At 37.6% G+C, this 24571-nt stretch overlaps 1 protein-coding gene across 1 annotated transcript; it reads right to left on the reverse strand.

Annotated features, from left to right (window-relative positions):
- Nucleotides 1–440: 440 nt before the first annotated feature.
- Nucleotides 441–22643, reverse strand: PI4K2B (phosphatidylinositol 4-kinase type 2 beta; the record flags this gene model as incomplete). The annotated part of the gene is made up of 10 exons (XM_081999162.1): nt 441–614; nt 3221–3280; nt 4370–4503; nt 7051–7150; nt 7657–7724; nt 9322–9475; nt 10871–11002; nt 12430–12630; nt 17887–18035; nt 22364–22643. 10 exons carry the CDS (start codon nt 22641–22643, stop codon nt 441–443), a joined length of 1452 nt encoding a protein of 483 aa, XP_081855288.1.
- Nucleotides 22644–24571: the final 1928 nt, after the last annotated feature.

The following is a 24571-nucleotide window of genomic DNA, read 5'->3' on the forward strand; positions in this document are numbered from 1 at the left end:
TTCCAAGGAAAAGCATTTTTACAATCAGTGATAACATTCTGCACTTTTTTTTTAAAGACCATATAAAAAGAAATTGATAGCGTATAGGTTCTCACCTTTATATTAAACAAAAAGAAATCCTGTTGTATTCAAAAGTAGTTTCTTAGCATATGCAAACTGTGTATCTTCCCTTATTCAGAATACAGTAATTTAGCCTATAAAAATACAATATGGACAAGTTCTTCTCATTCCCTGACATAAGAATTCACAATTTTGAGACAAAAATTGTAAACTTTTATTACATTCAAAATACATTTCCTAAGTCTTTAGAATTTAGAAGTTCTGAGGTGTCGGCAGTCAGAGCTCTTGGTATACAGCAGAAATATGTTATTGCAGAGCCTTTACACGGAAGTAGCTTTCTAAAGTTAAGAGAAACTTACTCTTCCCATGTATTTTTGTTGCTACCAGGAGGAAAAGAAAGGCTTCCTGCTGTGAAAGGTCTGTGTGAACGCATTACTCAGATGAACAATCCGGCCCTGACTTCCAGTGCTGCTTCGCTCCACAATCACACGGGGCATCTGAACAAGCTGAATGGGACTTTTTTCAGCCTTTAATGCCTGAGTAAGGTTTAGTATCTAAAACAGTAAAAGCAGGTAAGGTGAGGGCACACAAGTAAAACTGGCTAACAGGCTTGTAAATTTAGATGCCACTCTTAAATCAATTCTGTAGAGGACTGCACTGTCAAATTATTTTTAAAAGATAATCTATTTCAAGTTGAAATATTTTATTTATCTGGTAACATTATGACATCTTACTGCTGACTATCCTTCTACTCTTTTCTTGAATATTTCATGCAATCATCTCTGAATTTTTGGAAAATCTTAGAGACAAAAATCTAAGAGCATTTTAAATTTAGCACATCTCAAGAGCACTGCACATTTAATGAAAAAAACATACAAGAAAGCAATCAACATGTATTTGACATAGGATCTACCAGGAATTGAGCTACAAGTTATTTTCATATCAGAAGATATGAAGCCATATTATTAGCCCATGCCAAACCCAGTGCTAAGATTCATATTTAGCCCTCAGCTCCCAGGAATCTGTTATCTTCCTTCCAAAACTTCAGCACTCAAACTGCCCTGATAATTTACTCCAGGTTCAATGTTACCCTGACGAAAACTGAGGCAAGTATTCAATTTAGTTCTGGTGACATGCTTGCATTATTACCCTTAATATCAAGCCTGTTTTCTTCCTCCTGCACAATGCCCTTTTCTTCCTTATGCGACTTACTGATCCCCTGCTCATTCTGCACTTTCATAGCTGAAGAACCCTGACAGATAGTCTTTTGCGTGGTTTACCACAATTTGGCTCTTCCAGCAACTCCACCTGACATTTACATTTTCTAAGTTCTAAGGCAGTCCTTTGTAGATGTGCATTACCTGGTTGCTTAGTCTCTATTTTCTTGACAGAATTGTTTTTCTTGGGTTTGAAGCCTTCTCAATATTTTCCGCCCCCCCCCCCCCAGCTTCACAAAAACATGCTTCTGAGGTACTTTCGGTACCTTAAAGATCTTGCCCCTTACATACAAGACGTATTTCTCTTCAGCCTCCTTATCCTTATCAACTAGATTCTTCCTTTCCCAATTCTTAAAAGTTTTAATTTTTAAGGATGTATTTACAGACCTTTTGGCTATCCTGCAAATTCATCTTAATGGAATGAATCTGTTATCACGTGATCTAGATATCCAACTCTTCTATAATGCCCTTGTAATATACTTTGGTTTTACACCAAAAGCAAGTTTAAAAATCAGTGCTAAAAGGCATCATAGCAAATGAGCTGCAAGATGTATTTTCAATTACATCCAAGAATAACTGATTATCTGCATTGCTTCCCTAAATCCATGCCTGAAAACCTGACATCTCCCACAGTGAGACACATTCTTGTATAGCTAAAGAGAGACTAAAAAAAAAACCCCAAAAACACACCACCAAATCTCTGCTGAGATCCACCTCAGGGAAAGGGAGCAAAGAAAGGGTCCAGATGCAGCCTTTATGGTGGGGAATTAATTTAGACAATCTTCACTAGATCTTTCTCCATTATAGATCAAAAAAACCCAATTTCTCCTTAAGCCTTTCGTTAAATAACAGATTCCCTGTAGCCAAATGTCACATCACAAAAAAGCTACTTAACACAGTTTAAGATGGATGAACACTGCAAAATTGACCTTCCACTGACTGCACAAACTTCTCAGAAAAGTGATTTCACAAATAACTCCTATAATTCAATTTAATAAGTAAGGTTTGCTGGCTTTTAGTCACCACACATAACTAATACTAACTGGGATTATGTTTGACTAAGCAGAACTGCCATCTTGTACATGGTACTTCTTGATATAGGAAACTCTATAGAGAAAGGTCGGATTCAGCCACTCTAGGAATTGTGAGTGTCCGGCTTTAAACTATCCGTGTTGAATTTATAAGTCAATTTCAATAAATTCAGGGTAAATGAGACTATTAATTTATCTAGTCCAATTCCCTTACATTTTCACAAATCACTGTTTTAGGCCTACAATGAACTAAATTTGTTCTCAGCGAAAGCTTGTTTTCCAGTATATCACACCAGTCTTAAATTTTGAAACAGCAAGAAGATGGAGAAACCCTTCTCCTCTCCTGTTTCAGTGTTAAAAAAGATACCACTTAATTATCTTCATATTTGTAATCTGAAAATGCCTGCATTGGTTCCAAGTATGGTTCCGACATTTGCTAGGATGAAGAAATTTTATTACCCAATATTGCTTTCTTGTTATAGGTATTTCAATCATCCAGTTAACATTCCAAAAGAAAGTTGCATTTATTTTATTAATATAACAAAATTGCACACTAAATTTCCCATCCACGTTTATGGCTCTTCTCCAGTGTTTCATTTTTAAAATATCTTCTAAGAATATACAGGTATTAAGTCCTACTCTATCCCCCACAAAAACAATAAAACCCAATTATTTAAGAAAATAATCGTCTATAAAAATAAAAATAAATAATCAGTGTACACTTTCTGCTGCCTCATCAACATGCAAATAAGAACAACATCTAGAGAGACATGTAGTCTTCTCAGATGAAAACACCTTCAAGTGTCTTTCAATTCAATAGGAATCAGTTTTTGTAGCTCTAAAAAAAAAAAAACAGCTGAGAAGTGTTGACAAATTAAATACATAAATAAAAATGTAAAAAAGTAGTCTTACCTGCCCCCTCATAACGGACATTTGGTTTTCAAAAGTAGCCTTGTCAAATCCTTTATCAGTCTTTATTAAAGAAAACAAACAATTATTATAGGAAATGACCATTTTATTTTTAGGTGTATATTTAGCATGTGAATTCATCCATTTCATAATACGCATAGTCATATTTACCAACATCACAATAAATTTTGGAAGCTTCAAATAGTCATCGTTTGTCCCACAAAAAGGTCTATTTATTGCAGCAAGTTTACATATCTGTAAACGAAGGAAGTTCCACGTTGTAAAAGTAAAATACACCAGTGGATACCACTTTAAGGCATTGGTAGGTGGGCTTAATACCATCATGTGATGGTGTTACATCACCTCCGTCTCTCACCTTTACTCTGGCAAAAGAATACTTCCTCCTCCAGATTTATTAAATACTTCAACTGGGTTTAGCAGTCAACCCAGAGTCACTCTGAATACAACTGAGTCAGATGCAAATATTGTAAATATGTTTCAGGATGCGGTTTTGACATTACAGCTGAATTCTCATTAGAAGTTTAAAAATTCCATTTCTTTCCATCCTAATCGTTTGGATTATTTCACATGAACACCTGACAATTGTTTATGGCATGTTTCAGAGAAGGACACTCCTTCACATGTCAATATTGTAGCACAGTCTCAGTGCCTTTAAAAATAAATTCGACTGACTTTAAACATGGTCAAGATTTCAGCATCAACATCACACAATATACGTATGTAAAATTAAGTATATGAAAGGTATGCAGGTACTTTAAGTTACATTAAATACATGATTTCCTCAGGTTACTACAGTTTATCTTAAGTGTATACACACCATACAGGTATGTTAAATGGAGTTTTCACACAGATTTGTGCTATAAAAGTTAGCTAGTTTTAATTGATCATGTGAAACAGATTTATAAAAGGTAATTACATTTTCAGATGAGCCGAGTATTATCAATTAGCCACATTAGTGACAGTTTCCTCTTGGTTATATAATCCCTTTCTATCATACCAGTGCTAAAGCTAAAAATAGCACAGTATCATGATACACAGAAGTTAAATTCACAAAAACAAAAACCATCTAACTGTTCCATTACAGGTATTAGCTACATAGTAATGTTCAATTCAAAGCAGCACTCGATTCACCTTAAATAGTTCATAAAGATCTTCACAAAGATCCTGCACGAAGTTCATATCAGAAATGCGAGGAAGAACTAAATCTCTGGTCTCCTGAGAGAAAGGAACTTTTGCTTGAGGCAGCCAAGCCCAGTGAAAGGGATCTAATGCAGGAAAACAGTACATTTACTGATTAACAACAGGCAAAAATGAAATTCTCAAGCGCTTACCACTGATACAGCACTCTGCTGCCTACTGGAAGTTCTCAGTAACACACCATTTTTCACATTGTTATCCCATATACCTCTTTTGGCTACAGTTAGAAAAAGCAGCTTTACAGCTACTTAGCCTTTTTTCCAAACAGTGAAAATACATTTTAAATAATTAAATATTTAGTTGAAGCAATAAGTAGAAAAGGTACATAAATACTGTAAGCAATAGTTGAGGTCTTCTCCTAGTTTAGTAATGCAGTTTCTTTTGGAGTAAAAGAATGGCTACAATCAAATAAAAATCTTCAGATGTTTGACTCACAATGAAGAATTAACAAAAAAGTAGCTACTATTTTTTGACAAAAATTTTACTTATTAAAATGCTGCCTTCTAAGCATGCTGAGAAAAAAAAACCTCACACAATTACTATTAAACAGATTTTCAAGAGATATTGTAAGATTAATTAATATTACCAGATGTTAAACGAGACACCAAACAGTATCAGTTGCAGATGAGGAACATCACCAGTAGCAGGTTGAACTTTGTAACACTGCTCACAGCTCTTTGAGTCTGACAGTACAGCCAGTTTTCCACCCACCTCAGAGTCTGTTTGTCCAGTTCATACCTCAGTTGACTACAAGAATACAATGAGACCACACAGAATGCTTTGCAAAAGTAAAGGAAAAAATCAGTATTCACTGCTCTCCCCTCATCTACTGAACCAGTCATCTTGTCATTAGAAGCTGCTTAGTCAGTCAAGCACAGTTTGTCCTTGGTAAATCCGTGCTGGTTTCTCTACCACCTTCTTGTTCTTCATGTGCTGGAACACTGCTTCCAGGAGGACTCATTCCACAATCTTCATGGGGACTGAGGTTAGGCTGGCTACCCCATCACTCTGCATAGCCTGCATCTTTCGCCCTACTTGAAGATGCATGTGATACTTACCTTCTCTTTGTCATCAGCAACCTCACACATTACTACAGTCTTTCCAAAGTCATGAGAAAACAGCCTCACAATGACTTCAGCTAGGTCCCACCACGTTTCCAATGCACCCCATCTACTCCTGTGAACTTCTGCATGAGTGTTTTGCTTATGTGCTCCCTCTCTTCTGCTTTGGGTAGCGATTCATTCCCAGAGGTTCTGCTTATGAGCTCTGAGACCTAAGAGCAAATCTTACAACTGAAAACTGAGGCAAAGTCAGCACTGAGTAACTTCTTTCTTATGCCTTTTGTCTTTAGGTCCTTGCGGCACTTTTCTTCAGGCCCACTCTCCCTTCCAATTTACTTCAGCCTTTCTTGTTGCCCTTCATGTCCTATGCTAGCTTTACTCCAGCTGAGCTTTGACTTCCCCGACTCCATTCTTGCACTTTTGGACAAAGTCTCTATTTTTCCAGGGAAGTCTCTACATCCATTTTTTTTATGTATAATTTTTGTATCCCAGTTCAATCAGGAGTTCCCAGTTCATCCATGCTGGACCAACTTCCTGCTTTTTGCATAGGCTGTTCTCTGGCTTTGAGGAAGTTATCTTTGACAATCAACCACCTCTAGTCATCAAGAACACTCTACCTCTTCAAGAGCCTGTAATTTTAAACAGCATTATGCTACAAGTTTACCTTTACAGCATTGTCACGTTTGTCCAACTGCAAAAGAATTCTAAAGGATCATCCAAGTTTATTATTACTTTTGATGCTGAAGTAAAAGAAGGCATAAAACAAGCGATAACTGCTATGTCTCTATGAACAGCTGAAGACGTGACTATAGCCAAGAGACACATAGGAGAGTAAATATTGAGTATCAAGACACAGAAAGACTATACAGAGTTCTGGCTGAGATAGTGAGGTAGGCTTTTGACAGCAAAACTAGCTCACACTTAACTGCCATAATTACCTGATTGGCTAACAGCCCACAGAAATAACTGTAAACCCTGTTGGGCACTTCCCTCTAAACTGTAAGTAATCAGAGACGGGGTCAGAAGCAATCTAGCTTTAATAGTAATATCAATTTTCAGTCTACTTGAAAATACTAACTAAAGATTAACTTCTATAAAGTAAGCTAGAGCTGAGAAAAAGTCAAAATAACATGTAACTTGTCTGCTTGTTCACTATAACAGTACCCTTTGTTTTGAAATAGAAATTTGGTCATTAGAGAGACAACTTGCATATCCTTGCACCTGGGTGATTTTCCACCATGGTTTTCAAGAAAACACACAAGAAGTATGTTGCTGTATTCTTCCAATTCTACCATCAGTCAGTTTACATACATTAGTATGTTTATGAATATCCATGTATTAATACCACTTAAAGGTATAAGGGTAAAAAAATATGAAAAAGGACTTAAATCACATATGCCATTGCAAAACTTTCTGAAGAGTACGTTATTTAACAATTCAATACATACCTACAGTGATGATTTCTTAGTTTCTTACTACAACAACCCAAATAAAAAAATACTTATTTAGAAGTTACTCTCCCAAAAGGAAGATGATTGAAAGCGCAATACTTACATGCCCTCCACTCATCAGGATGCTTAAAAGGAAATGCTAAACCATTGTCAATTGCAGCAATCTTAATAGTAGATTCTTTAGTTATAGTCCACTGACTATCCTACGGAAGGAATATTTCAAAAATAAGTGATATATATGTGCTTGCAAAATAGTGAAATACATTAAAAATATTAAGTAATACACTTTTTAGCTTCACTGCTTAAAATCAACTTAAATAATATAAAGGAGTATCCAAATGAATGCCAGCACATATAATTCTTACTCTACCACCGTTAAAAGGGAGCCCTTCCTCCAAATACAAGATAAGCAGAGCACATAAATAGCTGAAGAAATGTGCTTGAGCAACAGTGGGCAGTTTTATTATTATTATAGCTCAAGCTAGTAAAGAAAAAATATAGAACAATAAAAATAACTTCTAGCACTGTTCTACCCAGACTAGTCTAATCCAAATAGCTTTTCCATTCCTTTCACCTCAAATAATTTGCAGTTTTCACATTTCTTGAGACCATGCACCAGGATTAAAGCCGTGCACATAATCCCCTGCAAGACCAAATTATAAAACTAAACAATTTAAAGAACGTAAGTTTCAGAGTACAATTTTCTTACCTTATCTGACAGATCAAGTCCATCATCTTGTTTTTCATACCTGACTAACCAGTTATCGTTACCTCTGTCTTTAAACAGGAAAATGCATGTCACAACACATCATTTATAAAGAAATCATCATCTAAAGTGATATACAATGACGAATACTGTAAATTGAGAATTTACGGAAGGAGTCAGGCAAAACTATTCTAAACAGTTTTTCTATCACAATACATGTGTTTTATTTTTACTGAAATATTTGAGGCAACTGACTTAATGGAAAGACCAAAAATTTACCAAGTGTTCTCAGGTATGTATTACTGCTTTAGTTTCCCCAGCTGGCTGAATACACAGCAAAATACCAAAAAAGCTAAGAGAAACTATTTTTATCTATTTTATGCAGAAAGATTGGCAGTAGTGTGCATTTCTCCTGGGGAAAAGACTGTCAACAGCAGCTGACTTAATTTTTAAGCTGTTTTAATGATGATGGGGAAAGGGAGAGGCCCTCCAAAATTATAGGTAATTTGATGTTTGACTACATGGAGAAAATAGACTCTTCAAAGATGGGGGGGACACACAACTGAAAAGCCTTTCAGAAACTGACAATGTCTGCAGCATTCAGACAAAATGGAGACATTGAAGGCTTTGACAAGGTCTTTCAGACAGAGGATGACTGCATGGATTTGTAGGTCCTTCTGTCATATCAAGATGCTCCCTTAAGTTTAGTTAAACATCCATCAGAACATTTTCATGTTCTATCATGATTAGACATATTAGGTGAAGGTAAAATCATTCACATAATGAGGTTTTGCCTTTTGAATATTTTCCTTCAATTTTAAGAACATTACAGGACGTGGCAACTGTTTGGAAACACTGGTTTCTATTTGATAAAGCTGACAGAACATGCTATGTTACCAGCTGGAAAGTATTATGTTCTTATGAAACTTTCTTCTTTTAGTTTGTTTCTAAAAAGCCACAGGTTACAGTGACCTATTTTGAGCTAGATTCCTTTCTAATAAATTAAGAAAAGGAAAATGAACTACAGCTGGTATGTCTGAAGAAGAATAAAAATGCCCACCTCTGACAAAGCAGCAAAGGAAGCATTTTAAATATAGAATTGCTTTTGGGTTCTTGAGGAAATAAATCACCTACATAGTCAAACAGAAGAATCCCAGCTTCTGAGTGAAAGAAACAAGAATGCAGGAGAACAGAGATATACACATCACTGTTGTACTTCAGTGCCTAGTCACAATGAACGTGAACTATTTTGCACTGACAGGAAACTATGCTGTTGTCAGCTCCGGCTTAACATAAAAGGAGTGGTAGTGATGTTTTTTCTTATTGTTTCTGAAACCCCACCATCCCTTGTCCTAATCAGGGGAAACAGACAGTTAATAGCCTACTGACAGAATTAAAGCCTAACGAAAGTATTTGTTCTTGAATTCTCACATTGCTTGAAAATATCAAGTAACAGCCAAAAAGGGTTTTTTGGATTTTGTTACATTGCAATATTTAGTGTTTGAATCCAAGGTAAATTTTTTAAACTTTAAAAATGCAACATTCCAACCTTCAATTGTGAGAAAGGCATCCGAAATGCATAAAACGCTTTCAGCAGCAGCTTTCCGCCAGCACAGATTATGATTTCTGCTTCAAAGTGGATAGAAATTGAGAGACACTAACAAATACCTGTATTTCTGATTACATAATCCAAGATAACCAATCTTTCAAACTGTGACTGAAATTCTTTCCTTGTGTTCTCAGGTAAAGGATCAGTTTCAAACTTCCTGAGCCAGTAGTCAGCTTCCTTATATCCTTCAACAAACAGCTGGAAGGAGCCAACCTGAAACATTAAGAAACCATATTTGGAAAATGCAACTTGGGCAGCTCAACAACTAATCTTAACATTAATAGAAAAACTTATTCTATACTTTCAAAGTTCAGAATACGAGAAGTATGACATTAAAAGAACCCAAAAGATGACTAAGTGGTTTCTCTTTCATTCCTAAACTCTAAAAAAAGACTCAAATCATGAGCGTTTTTTCTGGGTTGTTTGCTATTGGCTTTTCTTTTTCTATGTTTGGGGTTTTTTTAAATATTTGTTTGACCACTCACTGAGTTTACCAGGAATAAAATGTAGCCAGACAGCTCAACATAAATGAACACTCAGTATTATGAGCAATATTTGAAACAAAGGGAAAGAAATAACATTGTCTCTTTCCAATGAAAAAGACTTGATTCAGTAGTTGATAGTAAATTCACCAAAAATTACAGGAGAAAAATCTTCCTCTGTGAAAATCTTGTACGTTTCATTGATGAGAATTGCAGCATTAACAGATTTTTCAAGACAGACACTTTTTGCATGAAAATGGCTGAAATACATTTCCTAAAAGTGTCCAAGGAAGAAAACTACAGATGGCACAAGCTCAATATGTGTGGGCAACAGGAAAGGTACTCAAGATTAAAATTCAAAAGAGGACTTGTATTTGAGAAGTAAAATGCAGATAGATGCACATGTGCAGAGGTATACATAAATACAGCATGTGCAATAACCATGTTGATACAAGCTTGCTTAACATACATCACATGGATCAAAATTGCTGGGAAATGGCACAAGTGGATTACCCAGCCTGTACATAACCCATGTTTTAAGAGTTTAGGAGTAGAATAATGTAGTGATATTTTGGGGATACAATAAGGCTCATTAGGCAAGAAAGATGTGAAGTACTGCACACAAGATGAAAGGAAGGTAAGATGAACACAACAATAGGATACCGAAAAGAATAAAACTAACAACAGAAGGGGGGGGGGGGGGCGGGGGGAAATAAAGATTTAGGAAACATGAAAGAACTAGACAAATAGCAGGGGAGAAGTGATTAGACAGTATAAAACCATGACACCAAAGGGAAATGTATTGAACAGTCAAGAAAAAAAAAAAATCAGAGATGTGCAACGTTTTAACATGTTACTTCTCCAGCAGAAAGCTAGACTGCACACTGATACAAAAAGTGGCAAGATTATTGAAATACTTCAAATGAAGGAGTGATGTAACAGAGTGGATAGATTTTGCATAAAAACAGACATATTTATTAAACTTCAGTCATTGAGAGATAGTTTTCAACAAGCAACAAGGTTTTTCTTCTACTGTTGAAATTACCTACAAGTATTCTTTTTCTTTTTTAATTCATAATTCTGTATAAGAATCAGGAAATGCACAAATACTTATCTTTCATCTTACCTTAGGAGGTAGTCCAATTCGATTAAATTTTTTAGCAACTTTTGGCACTTTTTCTAGAGCATATTTTTTTCCTCTTGACTTTGCACGATCTATTGCACTATAATTAAAGGTCTCACTGACAAGCCAGACAACCTTAAAATACAAAAGTTAAAAACACAGCTCAGAATTCCTTATTATTTCAATTACAAGTTCAGAGCAAATTTGAAGCTTAGTTGTCAAACAAGCAAAAAGGAAGCATCAGGCATTTCCAAAAGACAAACTTGATATGAAAAGGTGAATACTTGCTATCAAACAGAAACGCAGTAAAAGACTTATCATTGCATCACAGAATCATAGAACAGTTTGGGTTGCAAGCAACCTTTAAAGGCCATCTAGTCCAACCCCCCTGCAGTGAACAGGGACATCTTCAACTAGATTGGGTTGCTCAGAGCCCCGTCCAACATGACCCTGAATGTTCCCAGGGATGGGGCATCTACCACCTCTCTGGGCAACCTGACCCGGTGTTTCACCACCCTCATTGTCAAAAACTTCTGCATTCTATCTAGTTGAAATCTAACCTCTCTTAGTTTAGAACCATTATCCCTTGGCCTATCACTACAGGCCCTGCTAAAAAGCCTGTCCCCATCTTTCTTACAAGCACCTTTAAGTACTGGAAGGCTGCAAGAAGGTCTCCCCAAAGCCTTCTCTTCTCCAGGCTGGACAACCCCAACTCTCTCAGCCTGTCCTCAGAGCAGAGGCGTTCCATCTCCCTGATCATTTTTGTGGCCCCCTCTGGACCCACTCCAACAGGTCCATGTCTTTCCTGTGCTGAGGGCTCCAGAGCTGGATGCATCACTGCAGGTGGGGTGTCACCAGAGCAGAGGGGCAGAATCCCCTCCCTCGACCTGCTGGCCACACTGCTTTGGATGCAGCCCAGGATACAGTTGGCCTTCTGGGCTCAGTGCACATGGCCGGCTCATGTCCAGCTTTTCAGTACCCCCAAGTCCTTCTCAGCAGGGCTGCTCTCCATCCCTTCAGCCCCCAGCCTGTATTAATACCAAGGGTTGCCCTGACCCAGGTGCAGGACCCTGAACTTGGCCTTGTTGAACTTCATGAGGTTCACACAGGCCCATTCCTTGGGCTTGTCCAGGTCCCTCTGGATGGCATCCCGTCCCTCAGGAGTGTCAGCTGCACCACTCAGCTGGGTGTCGTCTGCAAACTTGCTGAGGGTACCCTCAATCCCTCTGTCTATATCATTGAGTGGGAACCTTCATATGCTGCTTTTTGCAATTCTGATGCATCTCACCAAAACATGAGGCACAGAAGTGTCAGAAAATACTAGAAACTGAAGGAGTTCCAAAGAAAAGATTCAATTCAGATCACGAACTTATCCTTCAAAATAAAAATCACAGTCACTATTTCTACACCAAACCACTGTGCCTTTGGACTTGCAATAGTTTATAAATGACTTGTGGATAAGGCACGATATACAAACATGTCTCCACAGCTACAGTCCAGAGACTGACAAATCTGTCACTACATAATTTTGCATTCAGTAATTTATTTATTTTAACTTTTACCTTAGTTTTAGGTACAACTCCTAGCCCCAGCTTGTCATCCACAAGATAGGCACCAGCTTCAGAGAGGTATCCCTGATTTGGAACGAGGCAGCCTCTGCCAAAGCAGCAAGGACAACAAACTTTGTGAAAATATTTGGTCCATTTTGGATTTAGATGTCCGTAAGGCTCTTCAGATTTTGGTTTGAACACTCCAATAATTTTCTAGGATAAATAATATAAAATTAAAGTATGAATGGTTGAGATGCAAAAGATTAAACTGGTTTTGAAAATTAGTTATTTGAAAGTATTGGTTAGATACTATACATTGCATTTTACAGCTGCTCTTTTTGGATGATGAAATAATAAAACTAACAAGATGGTATTCCAAATAAATTTATCATCAAATGGTTGTCTAGAAGTAGACAAACTCAAAAGAGAAAGTAAAGACCAGCTAACATTTAGTAATTTTCAAAATTAAAGAGACTGCATTTTAGAATATGTATTTTTTTGTATTCTAACTTTTTTATAAAGGAGGTTTTAAAAGTAGTTATTAAAATCTTTTTCAGCCCACCAATTAACTCATTGACATGACATTTCAGACACAGACATAATGGTTCCAGGAAAGTGACAAATATACAGAATACTAATAATCAAATGTTACCTTTTCTCTTTTATATCTATTTTATTTATTGCTTTAAGTTAGTATGGATCAAAATGTTCTGCACTTTGCAATTACAAAGAGTCGTGTCGTTCAGCATTCCTCAACTCAAAGCTGACAATGGTTCACACTATCAGCCACGATTTATATTGGAGACATGTAGTAAATCTTAAAATTACTCAGAGTACTGTGTCCAATTTTGGACACTATGCTTCGAGACATCTGTTAACAAACTGGAGAAAGTTGAAAGAACAATGATAATAAGCACAAAAAAAATGTGAATAATGAAAGACTGTATGAAGAGGGATTGTTTAGCCTAAGATAAAGTGGGGCACAATGAACTATGTTATAGGTTGTTATAGAAAAAAAAGGAGCACCACATTTACTGTTAAGAGAGGAAAGAAAAAACCCCTTTTGAACCTTAAGAGTGGCTCAAGACTGGAACAGGCTGCCAGGTTGTGGAGTCTCCAGAACAGGATGTCACTAACAACAGGCTAGTTAGACATTCATCAGGAATCATGTTAAGACAATCCTGCTCCACAACACAGACATTAAATAAATTTCTCAAGGTGCCTCCTACACATGATTCTGTATTTGTTAACCTCAAACCACAAGATTATTACCACACTAAAATATGTAACCTTCCAATTGTCTGTGATAAACTTTAGCCTAGTGCATAAAGTTCATGTAATGACTCTTCTATAGCTCAAGTGAAATGTTGTAAAAGTATTGTATCTTCATTCCTTCTCACAGGACCATGGTAAGCAAATGAAATTCTTATCTAATAAATATTTAAGAACAACTTTTTAAGAAGCATTTTCATGTATTAGTACTTTCCTGAATCCTTATCAAAAAAGTGATTATCTCAATGAGCTAAACACTGTTGCTACACCAACACTCATAATCAATTTACACTCTTAAATCATGAACAAGTTTGCTGGCAGTCAGAAACTAGCATTCTGCTTCAGTAACTGCTTATTCAACTAGATGGAGAGAACCTGATTAGTTAGTTTTTCTAGCTTCCTGAGAATTCCTGTCCAATACAATCTAACTAGTCCAAGATTGTCCAAGACAAACTAACTACAGAGAGCTTATTTCATTCAATTTGTAAACAGATTACACAAGACACCAGGCATTAGTAGCATCACCTGTCTTGTCCATCTATATTGATTAATTCCCATCAACTATCAGGAGAAATAAGTTATGAAATACCACTATTTGCATTCATCCTATAAAACAAGTTTCCTATCAACAAGGACAGGAAACATATTGGCAAAAATTCTCTTGTTTTAGGTATGCTCTTAACTATGACTCTACGGGTACATTCAAAATCATAAGCAAGTTCTATGTTCTATGTAACTGCACAGACACAATTCAGTTTAGACCTGCACGAAAGGTGACGCTTACAATAAATATTCTATGCAATGTGAAAGGCTGGGATGTTCTCTGAACATTCTACTTTTTTTTTTAAAATCACATCACTTTGGAAACTGAATTTACTTGGTAAACTAGTTTAGTCAAAATTCTAACGTTAGGTTTAGAATTGTTAAAAAGTTATTTAACTTTTTCCTATTGAATCACAGGTATCTACCTCCTCAAAACAAAGCCAGCAGCTTTTTATTTCCCAGAAACGTAGTGGCATATTTGGCAGTATACACCAAGCCATTAATTCTCTTTTCTGAATCGCTCTTTAGATAATACTTCCTACAAACTGCCCATTTTAAAAAAGAGCTTAGCTCATTCCATTACGTGCTTGGACTGTACTGTGCTACACTATCAAATATAGATAGGGTTTTCAAGGTTTCACTGAAGTTAGAACCTTGCTAGACTTTGTAGAACCACTGCTGTTGACGACCAGAGTAGAACCAGAAAGCTCAATATGTAGACAACCTACCAAGGCCAATCTTAATTTTGCAAGTCAAAATTAATTTCTAGACTGACTCCATTGGCATTACCAATTAGCCAGTAGCTAAACTGTGAAACACACATTGCAGAACAGTTTGTAACAGACACAATGTCTTTTATTTCACTAGTTACACAATGAAAACTAAAGCAGAAATATTCAACACTTCAGCAATAGAGCTGCTTAAATACTGAACTGCTTCATATCAATATACAACTAAATAATATTTGCCAATAAATGCACAAAGTTAATAATTTTAATTCGGCAATTTTAGTTTTATCTTTCTGATAGACCCAAGTCAGCAAATAAGATGACCTAATGGAAACAGGTTATTTTACCTGTAACTTGATATTAGTGTGCGTAAACACTTCAGAAGCTGACCAGTAAGAAGGCTAAGCACATCTTTAATAAGCTCTTTCCCAGCATAAGGAAGAGATTACTCAAGAAGCATAGGAGAAAGCAAGTCACAAAACTGGTCTGGAGCAAATGTTGCAATACTCTCAGACAAACAGGATGTGAAATCCATTCTACAAATGGGAGTTGCACTATTGACTAAATGAAGTTTTCTCAGATCTTTAATATGGATAACAAATTTAGATAAGTTCTAAATTTAGTGCAAAGAATAAACGCAAAATTGAAAGTCAGTTAGGAACACAGTATCATTATTCTCACAGTCCCATGTTGGCAAATACTTTCATATTTTGCAATTAAATTTTCCTGGCCCACCTAAAAAAAAAAAGGTGTTTTTTTAGTCTTCATTTCTCCTAAATACTTACATTCAAAACCATGATCTGCATGAAAGGGGAGGGCAAGTCACTACTAGGAACTTAACTAAGAAGAAAAACAACACTTCACTGCAAAACAGAAGTAAAACCAACAGGAAAATCACCACATAAGAAAGAAGGAAATAAGGTGCTCCATCCAAAATCATATGGTTACAAAAATGATGTGTAAGTACTTTCTCATTAGCCCCAGGGCACAGTGAGTCTCTCAAGCATTTGCTAGTCACCAAAAAAAGAGCAAAATCAGTCTGGAAAGGCTTCAGACAACACAGATGTGCACACATGGAAATCCAGAACAAGTATCATTTTTTCTAGTAATTTCTCTACTAACTTACTTTAAGAATAAAAGCTCTTGATTGCACAGCATTAAGAAAAACTCAAAAAAAACCCAACACTTAACTGGTTTTAAAGCATTTTTAGCTTAACACTGTAGAATATTCTTTAGACACATCATGCACTGAATTTTTGAAAAACTTGATTTAAACCAGTATTTGGTTACTCACTCATATTTTTTCCCATTACATACTAAATAAGATATAATCCCATTTTAAAATACCTCTTTAAGAGAGGTATAAGGTTTAAATATGTATACATAAGCATACAACCTGAAAACCTATAAAGAACTAAACTACTTAAGTAGGGAAGTGACCTGAAGTTTAAGAAGTACACTGAAACTTTGAGAAGGTTTTCACATTAACAGCATTGTATGCGATGGCAAGAACCCACAACACAATTAGGGAAACTTTTTTTTTCCTTCCAGTTTCAAAAAAAGAGTTTCCTTCCCAACCTACTTTGGCTCTCCTCCACCAGAATGAAGTGGGTCATTACTAACAAGTGTTCCTAGAACGCGGGACTATGAACTGCAATGTGCAGTTCTTAGAAGATTTTTGAAGGGGTAGTTCTGCCACTTTCCATCTTAGAATTAAATTCATAAATTAATATATTTATTTGTATTAAGTCAGGTAGCTGTTCTAAAAATCACTCATCCAATAAAACGTAAAAATTATCACCAAACAAGTGGCATTAAAACAAACCAAGCATCTATGAAAATTAAGTGGCAAAACAGGAATATATTGTGTAATGATCAATAGTATGAATAAAAGCTAAACAAAAAAAATAATACTTCCTAAATGAATGGGAAATGACCATTTGGGGATACAGGGAAGAATAATAATCTTGAATATGTTCTGAAAACCTAGGCACTTAAAGTGTTACAACTTCCATGTCCAACACAACTGGGATCTTCGGGATTAATGAACACCTACATCTGCCTAAGACCAGAAGACTGCTGATAGAGCTTAAAATAAAATCAGATCTGACAAATTAACAAAGGCATAGGGGTTGGGAGCCTTCTTTTTTGGAACAGGTCAGTAAGCAGATAAAGTATTTCTGACTTAAAGAAAACAATGTGAAAGTATGTCTGAGACATTTTCTCTATCTAAATAATGCTAACCAAATGTTACTTTTCATGCAAGATATTCAGGTAACTGTTACTTTTCTGTCTCAAAGTAACCTTAGGACACCTCTTTGATGATCATTATTCAAGGTACCATTTACCACTAAGGGAGGGGAAACCAAATCCTCAAGTTAAGATTCAGCAGACAGGTACAAGGACAGACTTGTTTATATCATTCTTCTTGCCCATCTACCAATCATATAGGAGGAAGGAGACATGACCGAAGGAAAAGACTACTTAAAAAGAAGAGATAAAAAAAAAAATACAGAAGGCTTGGCTAAAGAAACCTAAGCAGTAGCCAAGTCAGAAGCTCAGTTGTGTCAAAAATCAATTAAAACATACAAAGAACAAAATGTTATATTCCACACAAAGGAATTGCTGAATTGTTTTCAGATGTTAAAGAGGCCCTTTCATTTTCTCCATATTTCTTTTGTGCAGATCATTTAAAACATGGTAGAACTGCAACAGAGAAATAATAGTTATTTTGGTTTCACTTATGCTACAAGACATAATTAGAAATCTAAATATTGCTTGTGTTGATTTTTTCAACATAGATTTTGGCATACCATGAATTATTAAACAACTTAATTTAAATTAATTTCCATTTAAATAGAAATGTAAAGTTTCCATTTCAAACTCATTGCTGATAGTGTCTCTGACTTTGCAGTAACATGCTCACCCCTTTTGGATCCTTGGCAAAGTAACTCCCACTGGATCCTTGAGAGATTCTTTCTGGAAAAACTCCACACTCTATAGCTTGTTCTGCTCTCAGAATAATTTCTGCAAATTCTGGATCATCTAAAAATATGTTCATATCAGCAGTATGTCCTGAAAAATAAGAAAACAACCAATCTTAAGTGTAACTTGTACCAGGAATTAAAAACATAAGTAAACACTGAAAAGCTAACACCCTTCCCTGCTAATGACCATCCAATAGCAGGCTGAAAAATCTGGTCCATTAAATCAGTGCAAGTTTTCCCACTGATTTATCCACATCTAATCAACCTTTTGTTTAAAGTAAATCAGCCAAAACTGCAACAACTAATTTGAGACTACCACTGTGAAGTGTTTATACTTTAAGGTTTTTTTTTAATTTTTATTTACATAAGGAAGCCTATAAGAAAAAAACCCTTCAAAATCATACCTGTAAAAAAAGTCCTAAAGATTTTTACATACCATTTTTATTAAGATTTTTGTGTCTTTTCGTAGAGAAAGCTACCAAAAGTAAACCGTCCATTTCTCACTATTAGAATGGTATCATACCATTCATTTAACAGCTTGCCTAAGGTGTCATTATCAGCTAAGACAGAAGAAAGTTATTTGCAGAACAACCTGTTACATGTAGCACTGTCCCGTGGCACCAACATCCCAGTGAAGGACAGCATTCCATCACCATTCCAACATTAAAACACTATCAACTACTTGTAGAATTTATTTACATACTAACCAAAGGATCAGCACTATGCAGGCATTTATGCAAACTCTATGACTATGCCAACATTTAAAAAGATAACTAGAAGAGAAGTTGCCAGGACTTAATACTGCTGTTGCTCTTTAAACTTTTCCAAGTGTTTTCTCTGCAAGTCTTGAAACAGTAGATTTTTGTACCTTAGTTCTAAGGCTAGGATTATTCCACATTCTTACAGAGCGCATTTTAATGGGTCTGTGCATTAGGGCTCATTTCAGCATTAAGAAACAGCTACATTATTCTAAATTAAACATTCACAGATAAAGTTGCCTTGTTCCCATTTCAGCACTTGAAGAAATGCAAGATAAAACAAAACACATACTTTCTTCTGGAGCAACAACTAACACAGAATCCATTCAGAAAAGATACTCCTAAACAGTTTGTGGACAGACAAATGATAAATAATAAAAATTACTCCTGATGTTTTGGAACACCTTTTTGTAGCACAAGACATCCTTTGAAGTTTTCTAGAACATTACCACCTGCTTGCATGAACCACTCACAAATAATAACATGGATTCCAAACAAAAATTACTAAAAAGCATAAAACATAGGAAAATCTCTAGTATAAGCTGGCAAGGGGAAGAGAAGCCTTAAAACTAGTAACAGCTCATTCTTAAGGGTCAACAACTACAACCCATTAGATCAAAATCTGTTAGACTACTTGGCCAATACTTCTGCAATAAACTATAGTTCAATTTTAAGACTTCTACTGGGACTGTCAAGGACAATCAGTAAGTTGCATTTCATAAAGTCAGCCACCAAGAGAGAAGGAAAGGGTTCTAAAATCTCCCTGTCACAAAGTACGTGAGTTAGCAAAATAAACCAAAAAACCCGCACCACACTTACTCTTATGGAGGAAAAAAAATCACTTTGAATCAGTGGTTCTTACTCAAGCCTGAACTACCTCTACACAAGAAACATCACATCACACCACACAGTTGAGCTGCGACTACTACCTATTTTTGTCAGTGAAAGCAAAATCAGGGTTATGCATTATACTGTTACCAAACGAAACGCAATATCTGTATTAAGTTGCTCTGCACATTAATCTTCCAGATGAAGAGGACCTACAGATGAACATTCTATCACAGGGAGTGAAGTTGTCTATGCAGAAGATCACTTTCTCAGAGGTCAGGTTTTAATTTCTGTGCATTCATTCCAGAATCTAAAACCATAAGAAGTCTTACTCTCATGAAGAAATTCTTCAACCATGTCTTTTCTAACATAAAAGATAACTGCAAGGAAAAATATAGTCCATTAAAAAATCAAATTAAAAACAAACCAACCACATTATGCTCTATGCTCAAGGATGAGGAAAACAAAAACATTTTGAAACTTCTGATTTGTTCAATATTGCTACTGTGCTGTTAGAAAGCCTTCTGTTAGCACAGTGATGTGGCCATACAAAAACATGTAGGCTGAAAACAAGGAAACTGGCAGTTTTATGAAGTTCCCTTTCAGTTTATCAACACTCCCCATGTGAAAATAAGCCATTTTAATGGAAGCTAGTATTTGCTGAATGTGGCAGAGTTTTCTGAATTGCTTTGTTCTTTAAAAATTACTTTAATCAAGCTTTCCACTGTGAAAGCATGTTACAGTCACAACTTACTCCCAGTACAGTCTCTAAACTTACAAGTATAACTAATCAAGGTTTTTTCTCACAACTGCTCTTGAAAACTACTCTTCTCATTAAACGCCCACTCAGGAGACCAGGGCTTATACACACAGTCTAACTACTGAGCTCAGTAACTTTTTTCAAATTAATTTGGACAAGGCCTAAGGCTGCAAAGCTGCTCTACTTGAATGATGAGGACACGCCAAAGATGATACAAATGCTATCATCCACGTATACAAGTCAACCTATTCTTCCATCAAGTTAACATGGACATAAGCTAAACTAATACCCTGTGCAAGAGCAACATGTATGAGCTCCTTCAATACTAAACTAGCTTTATACTATTTTAACATTAACATAATTAAAGGTAGTCCCTTTAACCAATTCCACCTTTTTCTATATACAGTCTCATATTCCAATCATAATTCTATTAAGAAAACACTCTGTGTTGCAACAACATGCATGAATAACAGCTGTTGCATGTTTGTTCTACCTGACAAGTGAAACAATCCTGTACCTTCAAGTGTCAGACGCACAGAAAAGGTAAGGACAAGGAAGCAAGAGATGAGATGCTGCGATCAATCACCTTTCTGAGATCTTCTTACATGCTCTTAGGGCAGACCCCAAGAAGTACTCTGCAATCACCACCCTCACTGTCCCAGTAATGCACGACCCATGGCTCTAGTCTCTACTTTGAAGCATTAACTACTATGTTTTGCTAGAAGCACTATCTCATTAGCACATCTTAAATCTTGTGGGAGCCAGACAAGAGAACTCTAACATTTTAATGGCATATTCGCATTACAGGTCTGGTCTACACTGGGGACTGTTGGTTAAAAGATGAGACTTTTTTCCCTCGTGGTTGAACACAGTACACTAGCAAAAGCTACTGAAAAAGTCACTAGCATAACTTATTTTGCTAAAATTGATGGGGGTTTTGTTGTTGTTTTTTTAATATGCTACTGTTGCAAAAGGAACAATTTTTACCAGTTTCTGGCAAGAAATCCTATGATATAATTACACTATTAAGAGACAGAAGTCCACATATTTCCATCAGCAAACCTTCCCTAGATGTACATCCATTTACAAAGTTGCACCTAATCAGAAAGCTTAGAAGTCTAAAAAAAAAAAAGGCAATAAATACTATGTATTTTTCCATCTTGCCCATATATTTAGAATTAGATAATGGTCACGCTTATGCTTCTTTACAAAATTCATGACTAAGTACTTGCATTTCTGAATTTTCACACATTTCTCTCTCTCTCCAAGACTGGATGTCAAAACACGGGAAGCAGATAGCTTTTTATGAAAACCAAAAATATGGCAGAAGCATCCACCTCTAGAACTCCTAATATACGCGATGGTACAAAGCAGCAGACAGATGATTGGAGCAATGCACAGAAACAGCGTAAAATTTTTTTACAGGAGTAAAAGATGGGGGTCACAACCAAGTAATTGCTGGAATAGGTGAGGCAAAGAGAAAATTTGACAGAGTTCACCAAATGTTCAGGAAGCAGCTGCCTGTCCCACCACAGAACACAGCCTGTGCAACATGCCAAGCCAAAAGTTTAAAAAAAAAAAACCACACACACACGAAAACAAAAAGGCAGAACCAAACAAAGCAAAGCCCCACAAAACAGAAGGCAGAGAACAAGGAGAAGCAACAGTGAAGACACTCATGGAGATGTAAATGAGCTCGCGCGGCCCTGCACATAAAGGCAGAACATTTGAATTCCGAGCCGTTCACAGCGCTTTCCCTTCAAAGACCACAAGCCGGCGAGCCCATATGCCGAGCGAGGGCAGCGCACCCCAGCCCCTCGCTGCTCCTCTGCCCGCCGAGTGGAGCTGGCAACAAGCTCCCCGTGAGAGAGGGGCACCCCAAGCGTACTTCAGTCCCTACCGCTATCTTCCTGCCTCGCAGGCGGGAGTGGGCAGGAGCTGCCTCTCCCCCAGAGACACCCGGGCAGCCCGCCCCGGCATAGCCGCCCTGCCCCGATCCGCGCACCCCGCGGCTCCCTCCGCGCTCAGCCGAGCCCGGCGGGGGGCGGCGGCGGCGGCCCCGGGCCGTACCTGCGGCGGCGCGGGGCTCCTTGTCCCAGGCGGCGCCCGCTCGGCGGCCGCGGCCGATGCCCGACGCCCGCAGGAGAGGCTCGTCCTCTCCATCCCCCTCGGGCCCCGAATCCTCCGAGTCCTCCTCCTCCTCCTGCCCCAGCTCCCCACACAGCCTCACAGCCCCGCCGGGGGCGCCTTTCACCCTTTGCGGCCCCCGCCAGGGCGGCCCTCCCTGAGGCGCCGGCTCCGCGAGGAGCAGCAGCCGCTCGTCAGGCTCCTCAGCACCTGGCTCCGCCATGGGCGGCCGCGGCCAAGGGCCGCGCGCAGCAGGAGGCGCCGCCGGGCGGGATCAGGCCGCTGCGCCGCAGCCCATGATGCTACCGGCCGCCAGCTCCGCGGCCTCTGCCACGGCCTTGCGCATGCGCGCAACGCCGGCATCCCGCCCCCGCCGGCGCTACCTGCCTTAAAGGAGCCGCGGCCCCGAGCGGCGCCTGCGGGGCGCTCCCAGACGGGCAATCGGGATCGGGCCCCGGAGGCTTCTCCAGACCAGCCAAAGGTCATGGGGCTAGGACATCGATCTACTTTAAAAGACATTGTTCTACACCATCATGGTAATTTCCAAATGGGGGCTTAAAATCAGTATGAGTGAAAACACAATTAATATGTTGTCATTACTTCCATGTTTTCACAACCACCCCTGCGTGACTAACTGGAAGGAAGAGAATACAACCACAACCGCAACCCCAACAAACTGCATCACACTTTGACGTGGATGCCCTCTCCCATATCTCCCTGGAGAAGAGGGGTTTTCCTCAGTGCAGTACTGAAAGATTTTGGTGAAATATGGCAGAAAGATACAGGCATGGAGTACTTGTATAGAACAGGGATTCTGGATCATACCGAGAGCAAACCTGTTCTCAGCTAAAATAGTGGTTGCACGTATTTATTATTCATTATTTCATAAGGATTCATTCCAAACACTACCTGCATCATGGGAAGAAAATTACTTTGCTTGGTTACTGAAAAAATAAAACCTTACTGAAATGCTTGACTTGTGTTTGTTTTGTCTCAGGTTACCTGTCAGCCGATGGACTTTGGAACTAAGCTGAGTGTCATTTACTTATGTAACTATTAATATCTGCAACATTTGATAAAATCTGTTCACACTTGCATTTCTGATTCCACTCCTTTCTACTAAAAGTGAACCTATTCAGTCAGCGGTGACTCCAGATGAATAGCCATTTTATACCTAGTAAACAAACATATGAGGTTACAGCAACTGCATGTAATTTTCTGTACAGAAGATTATACTGATGTTAATTCCTATGTGAAGCAAACACAAAGTTCAGACTAAAATGGGAGAAGTCTGAGATTTTGCCCCACAGACCACTTCGGAAGACTGCATCTCCCTTTAACTACATTAGTTACGAGTGAGTTCTCACTTTTTCAATAACATTCTGCCAAACAGTTCATCCACAGGTTTCTGAAAAGTTTGAAAGTTCTTTCTTTTGAATAAACTAAAGCAATAACTCACTAGTTACTCCTTCTGGCTTAGGGATTCATCTACACATGCTACTGTATGTCTAAACACAGTTAACTTGGTCTTCATCTTCTATTGCAATGAGAATTCTGTAACTTGCTCACAGGTCTTGATCTAACGAAGTCTTTACATTGCCTCAATCCTCAGCAGCACAGGGTTCAAACACTGTGACAGCTCATAATTAAACAAAATACGCATCACCATTACAGCTATTAAAAAACTATTAATTTTAATTCTGAGTAGCTAATACACTCAATTAGCCACCTGGATTAAAATTACTAACAATTAAATCATGCAAATAAGTTGGATCATTTTCCTCATGTTAACACTTCTGTCTCTAGCCTTCTCTATCCGCAGAGCGTATTTTGTAGTCTGTCGATAAAATATAGCTGAGCACTATGTCGAGACATTTGAAGTGGGAAAAACAGAAGGAAAAAAAGGGAATACATGCACAATCGTGCACTTTTAGCTTTAGGTGAGCGCCCTCTTGTGGTATTTTAAAATAGAGAACAACATGAATACCAGCCCAGTATTTCTACAGTAACAGCAACATGACACATGTAAATATCCAGATGCAGCATGACTACGGGGACTAAGAAGTGGGACAATTAAACTTGAAAAGCTCTCTTCTGTTCAGAAGGACCAAGAAACTGTGTTAATCATAGTCTGAGCTAACAATTCAAACA

The sequence above is a fragment of the Phaethon aethereus genome (genome assembly GCF_964289735.1).
Source record: "Phaethon aethereus genome assembly, chromosome: 4".
NCBI classification, from domain to species: Eukaryota; Metazoa; Chordata; class Aves; order Phaethontiformes; family Phaethontidae; genus Phaethon; species Phaethon aethereus.